Below are 12,916 nucleotides of genomic sequence, written 5' to 3' on the forward strand. Positions count from 1 at the left end.
GCAGAGAACAACATAAGAGTAATATTTCACAAGAATATGATGCCAGAAGAAGAAAGGTTTCATTTTTAAATGTTTCATAGGGGTAGTCATCAAGGCAGAGGCAACATTGTTGGAAGCAACTTTAAGAGTACATGTTTCACTCGTTATTCTTAAGAGAGTCAGAGCCAAATTGGCCAAATGAGCAACATTTTCAGATAACTAACACCTTGAGGCTATTTTACATTTTGAAAACTTGGATAGTTCAAATTCATCACCCAGAAATAAATAAAAAGAGTAAGCTGGAAAAAGAACTCCTCGATATCCTTCTGATGACTGTAATTAGCATTTTACTATTTGCTCTGCTTGAGACATGTCCAGGGCCATAAGACTGCTCAGTCTCAACTTTCTATGAAGTTCATACTGTGATTTATAAGAAGCAAGATTAAACAGCACAGAGACACCAGAGGCACAACCACCCTTGCTGTTAATTTAGGGGAATTAGTGGGCGTTCCTCTCGCTTCTTCCAGATGTTAGTTTTGCTATCTCTTTTGGCCAGTGGTGGTCTGCCTCTTTTTTTAGTGGGGGATGTATTGGCTTCAAAATCTTCAACAGTGCTCTTTCTTCCTGGGGACTCTTCTATAGGGTGTTCCATGATAGCTCCGCTCCCTCCATCTAGTAAATGCCTTAAAGCTGGGTCCTCAGGAGAGCAGACAGTGGTTCCACTCTCACTACTGCTCAGGTCTAAATCTTCTAAGTAAAGGATCTTAGGTTGATGCATGCTTTTAATGAATGTTTTCTCTCTCTCAAGCTTTCTACTCGAGTGATGCTCATTCATGTCCACTCCAGAGTCCAGACTTGTGTCATTGCTCTGGGCTCTCTTGCCCTTTTTCAGGTCTATAAAGGAATGCCTCACTTGGGCTACTGGCTTTCCATCAAGAGACACAAACCAAGCTCTGGGATGCGGGGAGGGCTTTCCTTTGGACAGTTCCAGGAGGGTCTGTTCTGAAATGCCTTGAAGCTCCGACGAGAATGGAGTCATTACAACAGCTTCATTTAGGGTTCCAGGAACTGAGACAGACTCTAGTAAACTGTTAGAGTAACGGCTCCAATCTGAAGTTTGGGATGGCAAGCTCTGCTGACCTTCGAGTGTAATAGTCTCTTCCCTGGCATCCGGGGGCTGTGCATGAGAATGCATTGGCATTTTCGGCAATGTCTGTGTAAAGTTCTCTCTGTTTACTGGTTCCATCAATTGGCCATAGACTATCTGTCCCTTTCTTGGCAAAGTAGCTGACTTAGCAGTATGTAACTGCTCGGGAGTAGAGAAAAGATCAGATGTTTGAAGAATGGCAATGGGCTGACTATAGATATGCATAAGCTGTTCAGGAATATGGGAACGCCCATACACCTCTTCATTACCTGTGACATACCTCTTTTCCTCTTGAGCATCTCCTAGAGATGGAGACAGACTGGTGTTAACATGTTTAGCTTGCCTGGATCCTATATTGTGCTCCAAAGACTGTGATGGGTTTCTCAAGTAATTATTTTGATTGACTGACAGAAACGAAACATCGTCATTATAGATTTTAAAATCGTCCCGAGTTTTTACCATGGAAACTCTTTCTTCAGCTTCCGCCTTTGGCGGTTCCTTTTTTTGAGGGCTAAACGCAGAGTTCTGGGCATTGAAGAACTGTGACCGTTCCTCAGCTTTCAATGCAACTTTGACTGAACTGATGTGATTAATGTGTGTTGTTGAAGTTGTTTGGTCTCTTTTGAGGACCTCGAGCTTAGTGATATTTCTTTCTCTTTTCTGTGGAGTACCACACTTATCCCTGGAGTAGAAGAGAGAAGAAGAAAAAGATAAAATGTTTAAGTTATAATCTACGAGGCTCATTCAATAAACCACCCCACAATATGTATTATATGGGTAATGTCAATATAAATATATATCCATTTTTATTTTTAATCTATATATTTTAAAGATCAAACAATTGATTTTCACAAATAAAGTTTGTAATGCACAGAATATACTGAATTGATACCATGATATGATAGTTTTCTGTGCTTGTACATACTGATAAATATTGTTTGTACCTGCAGTAACAAAGTAGTATAGCAAAAAATCCAATGACAATGACTATAGTTCCTCCTAAGATGGCTGTAAGAAACACTGTGTGGTAGGCAGTGATGTCCTTGGAATCTTCATTTATACCTAAACCTAAATGTTTCAATGTAAACAAACAAACAAAACAGAGAGAAAACATATTATTTTAGGTCAAGTTTTCAACTGTGTCATATCCTAGATGAGGCAGACTGTTTATAAACAATTTTATTTGTTCATTCCTCTCCTGTGGCAACTTTCCCACTCTGCTGACTTTGGGCTTAATCAATTGACTTGCTTTGCCCAATGAAATAAGAGCATCATTAATGGGCTTATTTGGCACTCCCCTCTGGCCTTCTACTATGTGAGTAGTATAACCTGAAGAGTCACTATTTCTTCATTCGGGGTTGAGGAATGAGAAACCATGTTAAGGTGAGCTAAGTTGAGCCCAAAAGGGCAGCAGCCAATGTGAAGCATTTATGAAATACAAACAACAAACAAATGTTTGCTATTATAAGCCACTGAGATTGGGGTTGTTACCACCACAAGAGCTCCTAGATACAGAAATTAGTATGTAGATGCAGAGACACTGCTTGCTTTAACAAAAACATAAAACGTGTGACATTGGTATCTAGGCCAGGCAGTGAGTGGTAAGGAAATTGTTTCAGCAGGCAGGAAAAACAGTGACTCAAGGTATGCAGTAGCAAAATATTTAGTAAAATAAGTTGGGAGAAAGTATTTCTAATTAATTTGAACTTCGTGTGAAGAGATTCTGAGACACAATGCTGGTAATGAAACTACATTTAACTATATATACATATGACAAATTTGGAAAGGAATTTTCCAAAGCGAGCAGAGATTATCACAATCAAGAAAATCCAAAAATTCTGGGACTTGAAGGACTAACACTTGCAAATTCTTCAGCCTGGATTCTAGAATAGGAAGGCACTGTAATCCTAAATCAGCAGAGGCAAAGTCAACCTATTACCATGCGGTCAGAGCAAACACACACAAATATATAAACTTTGTTGCTGTAAAAGGTGGCAAATACACAAGAATGATCAGTGTAAACTATTGAGATTATATACAGAAATAAATGCTATTGGGCAATTAATCTTGAGGTAATCTACCTCAAAATTACTAAGACTTCATTTTGCTCAAGAAAGCATATAATAGTCTACTGATCAGTATCATCTACCTTCTAAAATATATTCAGAGTGATAGGGTAATGAATGGGGTGGGGCAACCGGCGATCTGAGCCATGAGAAAATGTCCAGAACAAAGCTCCCAGCTGGGCTAGAACACTGGAAGAGACTTAGGGCTCATGAAGTCTTTAGGTCTATCCTTCAAGTTTCTCATCATCTAATTTAATAAAAATAATAATAATGGTAATAATGAGAGATTAAGAGAACCAACATCCAGGTTATACACACAGCCTCTGGAGCCAGTCTCGAGATTGAAATCCCACCCTCACAATCTATTTATATGTGATCTTGGGTAAGTTGTATTCCTTCGTGCTTCACTCCCTTATCTGTAAAGCAGAAATAGTGATAGTCATACCTACCCATATGAGTTGTGAGAGAAGAAATGAGTTAATACTTGTAAAACCATTAGAAAAGTGTTTTACACCTGATAAGCATTCAGTAAGTGTAAGTCCTGGTACACTTTTTTTTTTTTTTAATTTTATTGTGATTTGGGTGAAAGTTTATGGAGCAAATTCATCTTCCATACAGCAGTTCACATACACTTTGTCTCATGACATTGATTGCAATCTTCCCCAATGCAACAGGCTTTCTCCCACTTCCTCCCCATAGCTACCTCTTCCCTGTGTCCTTCCCTCCCATGTACTCCTGCCCCCAGAGCTGTCTCCCTGTGCATACATAGCCCCTCTATTCTCCCATGATTGATCTCTCCAAGGACTGTGTCTACCTAATGAAATGTTCAGCTCATATGCCTGTCTTTTGTTTGACTGGAAAGCACAGGAGTGGGTTCAATTCCAGACCTGAAGGGCAGCTAGGGACCATAGTCTCAGTGGTTCCACCAGGCTCTATCAGACCAGCAAACCTGGTCTGATAGTTGTTGTTTTTTTTATGATTTTGAATTTTGTTCCACATTGTTCTCCTACTGTATCCAGGATCTCCTACATAGATCCCCCGTCAAGTGATTGACACATGCTACACTACTGTTTTTGTTAAATGAAGATTCAAGGTTATATAAGAAGACACTCCAATGCTGACTATAATTTCATATATGCTGACTAGTAATAAAGTGTTTATTATATCTAATAGGCAATAAAATACAATACTGCACAATATGACATTTCTTCAAGCAAAGTTAAAAAAGAAATTAGAGTAACTTAATTCTATCTGCAAATTCTTACTCTGTTTTCAGAGCTGCAACAGAGTAAAGTTTGATTATAACTGAGTGAAACCCAACTTCTGTTCCTATGAATAAATGTTTCCTCAATAGAACAATGCTAACAACTTCTTACGCCACAGCATCCCAGCAGAATTAGCGTTTGGAAATAGGATGCCGTTATTACTGGATTCTCTCCAAATCCTATATGTATGACAGTAACAAAAATATGTGTGTGTGAGTGTGTGTGCACATCTGTGCAAGTGTATGAGATGCAGAGAAAGAGTATGCCTAGATAGGGTTAGAAAGATAGAAGATTATAATATATTTTGTTCACATGTATTTGAATTGCACATTTAAAAACATTAAGTGATTATTTATTAAATCTACCATTTGGCCTCCTATTTTTCTACAACAATCTGTGAGAAACTACTTGATTTTAATTTCTTGTACTTAACATTGTTTTTTTCAGGCAATTCTAGAATTCCAGTCAAATGAGAATTCCAGTCAAAAGCCATTTAAAAAAAATGATGTAGTATATTATTAACCAAATTATAATGAAAGTAGCTCCAGCACACTATAAAGAACCAATTTTGATTTTATATTACACTCACATCTTAAAATATTTATGGACAATAGGGATCATCATACCCAACTTCTCCAATTTAGAAACAAGAAAACTCAACACTCACATAGGTCAATGCCTATTTTGAGGTTGTACAGTTAGCTACTGGGAAAGCCAAAGCTAGTAGTGTATTTATTTGGCTGGGATATGCTCACAGAACAGATTTTTCAAAAGCAACGCTAGAAGATATCTAAGGTAAACCAAATGGGAATCTCAGCTTCCATTTAAAAACTCCACTTCACACAATTTTTTTTTTCTCCCAACCGATAAGTTGAAATAGAATTTCCACTTACTTCATAAAACTCAAATGCTCCTTAGGTTATTTTTATTAAAAATTAAATAACTTGGGTTTGGTTAAAGTTCAAGTGTTAAATTAAATATTATTTGTTCTTTTTCATCAATATTTCATTATAGATGCAAATATAGAACAGGATAAAGCCAGACAGCTGGCAAGACTGCATGATCTTCTGCATCCTGAATAACAAAAGTAGCTACCCTCTGATTTCTGAATAAATAATCTGTTAAGCATGAAGTTCAAATAGAAACAGAGAGAATACCTCTTGATCATGTATGGTTAATGGTTAATACTACTTCTACTGGAATACTAACTTTTGGGTTCCCTGAAAAAAAGTATTTGTACTTGCCATGGTTTCAAATTCAAGCATAAAATGACAATAAAAATCAAATATTATTTAAAAAAAAAAAACCTTGAGATTTTTCAAACTACAAGAATAAGATAGAGTTTGATGATAGAACACTACAGAGAAACATGTAAAATGTCATCCACATCTTGGATCAGGGTGTGTAACGGGACTATTCCTAACCATCTGAAATAGCCAGGCAGCCGGTGTCTCTCAGCTTGGAGCCAAGACACTAGATAAACCCAAAGAATCTTCTCTGACACATGATTAAAGTTGGAGGAACGACATATGCATTTAACTTTCACTCTCTCCTAAAACATCATTAAAATGATCCTGAAAGTTTTGCTTTGTTTTGTGTCTGTAGACACACAAACTCACAAGGACAGAGGACAATGGGCTAAGACACAGCAGCAGAACACTGAATGCGAGAAAGCTGAGTTAGCAAAGCTGACAGAGAGAAAGCCAAGAAGCAACTAGAGGCATACCAGGCAACACCCAATCAGCCCAGAAAGTGGTAGCAATAGTTTTCTCAGGAAAGAAAATGGGGCACAAAAGAGCGGAATTGACTGAAGTCTAAGAAACTTCATTCTCCAAATCCTCTCTACAAATGATGCATAGCCAGCAAGTTCCCCTCCACAATCATGGCAAACGCTTTCCAGATTTAATCTCTCTCTAGTGGGTTAGCAGTGACTGACAGGCTGACTCTGTACTAGAGGACATGAGCTTTAGTTAACGGCCTACCATGTTGAAAATTCAGGTATAGATCCCCAACCTTCTTTTGGCACTGGGCAAATCTGCCTCGGGAATTTGACCAGCTCATTATAAAAGACTCAGATACTGACAATAAAGCTCTCCAATAAAAAGGCCCCAGTCAGATCATGCTATAATGAAATCCATAGTCTATACTCTCCGTTCATGCACACAGAGTTTGAAATGGACTTTTCAAAGGGTCATCAGCTAGTTACTCAAAGCATTTAATATGAAAGACATGAAAGCAAACAAATATGGAGGAAATCTGGAGACAGTGCAAGAACGAAAACTTAAAAATATACTATTAATATCCTCAGAAAGATATGAGAAAATAGTACAATCATGAAACAAGAATAGAAAACTGTAAGAAGGAACATAAGCCAAAGGAGGGCTTGAAAAGGCCTAAAAAAGGGAGAAGGGACCAAAAAGAAACCAGAGAAATGAAAGATTATGGACAATTTTGGAACATATGCATTTCTAGACTGATGACCTATACCATGCGCTCTTCAAGATGTCTGAAGACAGACCCACATCAAGATATGGTAAATGAAATTTCCCTGCAGAGGGCCAAAGAAACAATCCTACAGCCTTCTGGAGAGGGAAAAAATAGGCTTCATACAAAAGATTAAGTCTTAGACTAGCATCCTACTTCTCATCAATGCTAGAAGAATCCCTTCAAAACTTTGAGGGGAAAAATTATTCCCCGCCTAGAAATCTGTGTTCAACAAAATTAGTGATTATACATGACTATAGAATAAAGACCTTTTCTTTCAGACATGAAAGGTCTCAGAACACTTACCTCCTGTAGACCTTTTCTCTGAGGCTACATGTCTACCAGTATTTCTAGAACTATGTCATAAGCCAAGAAAATGAAAAATGTAAGACCTATGACACAAGGATCAGTCACAAAATAACAGCAAAAATAACCCCAACAACAATGGTGAGAGTAGTCCCAGGATGAACTCTGCAGCAGATGCACTGCTTGTGTGGATCACACAGGATCTGATTTTTCTTTTGTGAAGAACATTCAGTGAACAAAACATATAATGTGTTTGAATATTATTAGAGGAGATTTACACAACTTGAGGTGAATGTAGTTTCCTTAGGTGCAAATTATATGGCTATTTTGACACCATGTTAAATTTAGGAAGACAAAATACTCATTTTCCTACAACAGGAATCGATTTTCCCTAATAGAAAATTCCTTTTTCACTGCCAGACTCCATACACCTTCTGTTCATAACACAGGGCCAGTCTTCATTTAGGATACCACCTGTCTTCTCTCGGAAGACGTCTAGGTATACTATTGTTCAAGAGCCCTTCTTCCCTCCTTCCTTCCTCCCGGTGCTCATGACTCAAGATTGGGCCAATCAGATTCTTCCTCCATAGAATGATAATGAACAGAGTGAAGAAAAAACTGGAAAGCGTTGGAGCCTTCCTCAAATCCTGATGCCACATTCTAGTCCAGCTTCTCAGATTATTTGCTCATCATACAGACTAAATAAGTATGATGAAAGGATACAACTCTGACACATATTTTTCCTGAGTTTAAACCATGCAAGATCCCCTTGTTCTGTTTAACAACTGCCTTTTGGTCTACGAACAGATTCTGCATGACTACAACTAAGTGTTCTGGAATTCCCATTCTTTGCAGCGTTATTCTAATTTGTTATGATCCACACAGTTGAATGCTTTAGCATAGTCAATAAAACACAGGTAAACATCTTTCTGGCATTCTCTGCTTCAGGCAAGATCCATCAGACATAACAATGATATCCTTCACACATCCTCTTCTGAATTCAACGTGAGTTTCTGGTAGTTCCCTATCTGCACTGCTGCAACCATTTTTGAATTATCTTCAATAAAATTTTACTTGAATATGATATTGATGATATTGTTTGACAATTTCTGCATTCTGCTGGATCACTTTTCTTTGAAATGGGCACAAATATGGATCTCTTTCTGTAGGTTAGCCAGGTAGCTGTCTTCTAAATTTTTTGGCATAGACTAGTGAGCACTTCCAGCGTTGCATCTATTTGTTGTAATATCTCAGTTGTATTCTGTCAATTCCTGGATTTTGTTTTTCACTAAACTTCAGTACAGCTTAGACTTCTTCTTTCAGTACCATTGGTTCTTCATCATATGCTACTTCCTGAAATGGTTGAATGTCCAATTCTTTTGGGTACAGTGTGTATTCCTCCACCTTCTTTTGATGTTTCCTGTGCCACTGAATATTTTGCCCATCGAACCCTCAAGTATTTCAACTCGAGGCTTGAATTTCATCTTCAGTTTTTTCAGTTTGAGAAATGCTGCGTGTGTTCTTCCTTTTGGTTTTCTAGCTCCAGGTCTTTGCACGTGTCATTATAATACTTTATTTTGTCTTCTGGAGCCACCCTTTGAAATCCTCTTTCAGCTCTTTACTTCATTATTTCTTCCATTTGTTTTAGCTACTCTATGTCTAAGAGCAAGTTTCAGAATTTATGAATAGGACACTATAAACATACCTCATTTGAACAAGCCTCATATTTCCCAGACTCATCACACATTATAGCTACAAGTGACCTTAGGATTCATATAACTTAATCTTTTCTTATAAATTTAAAAACAAAAAAATCTGAGATCAAGGGATTAAGTGATTTTTCCTACTATCATACATTGTAAGTGGCAATGCTTAGAATAAAACCCATTATCTGGTGGTATTAATTCCAGTATTTCTATTTGCATTGCTAAACAAAACCAAACAAACAAAAAACAACTGTTTCCTTCATTCTTTATAATACCTCTAGTTCCTGGAAGTGGAGCTGCTATCCAGTAGCCTAAATGGGGTGCATCATATGTCCAAATTAAATGATTATTATATTCCTGGACTATTCCTTGGCCATCATTTATCCAAACACCTAGAAAAAAAAAAGCAAGTAAAAAAAGTATCAATCAATTAGTTATAGTTAATATACTTTAAAGGCAATAGGAGTTTGCTGGGTCATATATAGACTACCTTATAGAACTTTTTCAAAGATTACAAAAACTGTGGCATTATATTACCACGGAATAATATATTTGCTATACTCTCTATATATTATAATAGTAGGTAAAATAGAATAACTTGAATGATTGTTACAACAAAAGGTAATAAAATAATTATAAGTAAACTAAGGTACAGACTGACTTAGGGAAATCATGACTATTCCCAATGTTTAAATTGTACATATCAAGATCTGTTTTGAGGATGTGAATAGTGAAATCCCAATTCATCAACAGGCAGTTACTTGTCATGTATTCTAAATTTTTTGTTAAATACTTATAGTGTGTACTTTATGGCTTCAGTAATTTTGTTATTAAATACAGTTTGTCCATTAGTATTGGTATAGCTCTTTGAAACTAATTTTTAAAAGCTTTAAAAAATGCTATTTGATACAATAAAGTTTTACCATATATCTAAACAAAAATCTCAGTAAAACCCATACTTTTTATGGAAATCAGCATAACAAAACGATTTAAAATTTTCATATTTGGCTTATTAATTTGCTATAATGACTTATGTACAATGTCTAAAACAGTGTTTTTAGTAAGATGAAGAAATTTTAAATGATGAGAATCTGTCAACTTATTGCTTTTAAATAATCACATAAGTGTTGGCAGATGTGACAGACCTATTCAAACCCTTGTGATTAGAAGGTAATTAAACACAGAGGCCTTGTCGGGGGGAGCAATCATAAATCAGAACTGAAAGGAAGCAGTTAGTTATTTTTATTTAAAGTGCTTTCAAATAATTCTGATTCAACAGATTAGGAAACTGAAGTCCAGATAAGTTAAGAAAATTGTGCAAAACCACACTGTTGGAAAATGGACTAAAACCAGATCTCAGGAGTTGTTAATCTAATTACTGCATTTACCACATGCTACCATTGTTACCTATATTTTCTACTCCTTTTAAAAAACATGGGTATATACTGCTTACCTGCTCTAGTAGATATTTGAGTGATTTTTGGCCCCAAATACCCACCACTCCACATTTCCAGAATGGAATATAAGTAAATAATGCTATCCTTTGACACGATGTTACTCAAAAACTCACTGTTGTTGAGTCAGATCCAACTCATAGTAACCCTTCCTTGGGTTTCCAAGGTGGTATCACTACAGAAGTAGATTGCCTCATCTTCCTTCCGAGGAGTGGCTGGTGGGTTTGAACCACAAGGCTTCGGGTTAGCAATCAAATGTCTTAGGTACTACGCTAACAGAGCTCCTTTTGACATGCTGGAGTGGTATCATATTCCCACACAGTTGTATAAGTGAGGCCAGTTTGGTCATTAACAAAGTGCTTTAAATTGTAATGTTACTGAAAAATATACAAAAGAAGATGATTTAAAATTTTCACAATATTTTCACCTAACTCACATACCCATGCTCATATCAAATCTCCAGGCAGGTATATGATCCCCTGCACTTATATCATTTGTATGTAGAAGGGGGAGAGAAACTTGGACAGAGCCATCCACTTTTAATTCTTTTCCTCCAGAATATATTTTGACACATATTGCAGCAAGAGGAGCCAATTCAATGCTTTCAAAACCTGAAAAAGAAGACATTTTATTAAAATCATATGTAAACGTGGGTCACAATTATATGTTGTTTTTGGATGTTGTCAATTCCAGTTCACAGCAACTCCAAGTGACAGACTAGAAGTGCAGCATAGGGTTTTCTATGCTGTAATCTTTATAAGAGCAAGTAGCGAGGTCTTTTTCCCACAAAACATGAGGTAATGATTTAAGTGCAAATCACTTATTTGGCTTGTAATCCCAGGAAGTGCCTACCAGTAAGGGAGTGGAAAAGTGATACAGAAGGAGAAGCCAACACAAGACGTTTACTGAGCAGCTCCAGCTCAGTCCCCTGATGACCTGACAGACTACAGAATCTGGCTCAGAGTTTCCTAGTCAAGGTGAGGAACCTGTGGAATTTTTACGTACAAACACTTATTCTTCATTGGTTGAGGATTCTTCCCATGTGAGGGTCAGGCCTGCTTCCTGGACCAGGAGATACCCTCAGGCACAGTCAAAGATGCAACAAGTAGGAAACATAGGCTAGAAAGAGAATAGTGAGGCTAGTGCACTGGTAGGTCAACTACAGCAGGTAAAAAAAAAGATATATCTTAACAAAGCAGTCCCTGGGTGATGCTAACAAAAGGCTGAGGATTCGAGACACCTCGAGATGCCTCAGAAGACAAGCCTGGAGATCTGCTTCCAAAGCAATCAGCCACTGAAATCTCTACTGGGCACAGCTCTACTCTGACACACATGGGGCTGCCATGAGTCAGAATCAACTTTACAGCAACTGGTTTTTATCTGGGAGCTCTGGTGCCTAAGGCATTTGACTGCTAACCAGCAGGCTGGCAGTTCAAACTCAGCGACTCCTCAGAAGGAAGACTGGGCAATCTACTTCTGTAGAGATACCACCTCGGAAACCCAAGGAGGGGGTGACTATGAGTTACACTCAACTTGATGGCAGTGAATTTGGTTTTTTGGTTTTGGTGTTTATCTTACCAAAACTCCTATTTGCCTTTATAACTGTGACTGGTGAATGTTGCTCTGATGAAAAAAAACCAAAAGAAAAATAATTTGATACAACTGAAACCATTAGAATTCCAGATCATGTGAAAGTGATTTTATTAAAGGTGGAGTTTCAGGTATGTTGCAACAAGAGATTAAAATGGTGGAAAAAGTATGGATATACAGAAAGAAGTATGGAATATTTTTAAAGGAAATACTCATGAGTGCATTGTCAAATAAAATATAAAATTCCACCATTTCCTTAACTTTTAGATGATAATAACTTTATAAAAATATATTAGTGCTGTTGAATTAGAAAAACAATCAACATCATCCACCACATAAATAAAACAAAGGAGAAGAACCACATGATCATATCAATTGATAAAGAAAAGGTACTCCATAAAATCCAACACCCATTCCTGATCAAAACTCTGATCAAAATAGATCCTGAGCAAAATAGGAATAGAGGGGATATTCCTCAACATAATAAAGGGCATTTATGCAAAACCAACAGCCAACATTATTCTCAATGGAGAGAGATTGAAACCGTTCCTCTTGAAAACAGAGACCAGACAAGGACGCCCGCTATCACCACTTCTATTCAACATTGTACTGGAAGCCCTAGTCAGGGCCATAAGGCAAGAATAGGAAATCAAAGGCATCCAAATTGGTAAGGAAGAAGTCAAACTATCCCTACTTGCTGATGATATGATCCCATACCTAGAAAACCCAAGGGACTCAGTCAAAACGCTACTGGAACTAATTGAGAGTTTTAGCATCGTGGCAAGATATAAGATCAACATCCAAAAATCAGTTGGATTCCTCTACACCAGCAAAGAGACTGCTAAAAAAGAAATAAGGAAATCAATACTGTTTACAATAGCTACCAAAAAAATAAAATACTTGGGAATAAATCTTACCA

At 37.1% G+C, this 12,916-nt stretch overlaps 1 protein-coding gene across 1 annotated transcript in view; it reads right to left on the bottom strand.

Annotated features, from left to right (window-relative positions):
* Positions 1–463: 463 nt before the first annotated feature.
* The window catches only part of FAM171B (family with sequence similarity 171 member B), a 63,226-nt gene continuing 50,773 nt past the window's right edge, over positions 464–12,916 (bottom strand). Inside the window, exons 5-8 of the mRNA XM_007959742.2 lie at positions 10,848–11,018; positions 9,229–9,345; positions 2,071–2,194; positions 464–1,808 (exon numbers count right to left, since the gene is read on the bottom strand). Coding sequence (XP_007957933.1) covers positions 464–1,808; positions 2,071–2,194; positions 9,229–9,345; positions 10,848–11,018 — 1,757 coding nt within the window. The remainder of the gene's footprint in view (positions 1,809–2,070; positions 2,195–9,228; positions 9,346–10,847; positions 11,019–12,916) is intronic.

Source organism: Orycteropus afer, unplaced genomic scaffold (assembly GCF_000298275.1).
Source record: "Orycteropus afer afer isolate SDZICR_OR568_19922 unplaced genomic scaffold, OryAfe1.0 scaffold00001, whole genome shotgun sequence".
Classification (NCBI taxonomy): Eukaryota; Metazoa; Chordata; class Mammalia; order Tubulidentata; family Orycteropodidae; genus Orycteropus; species Orycteropus afer.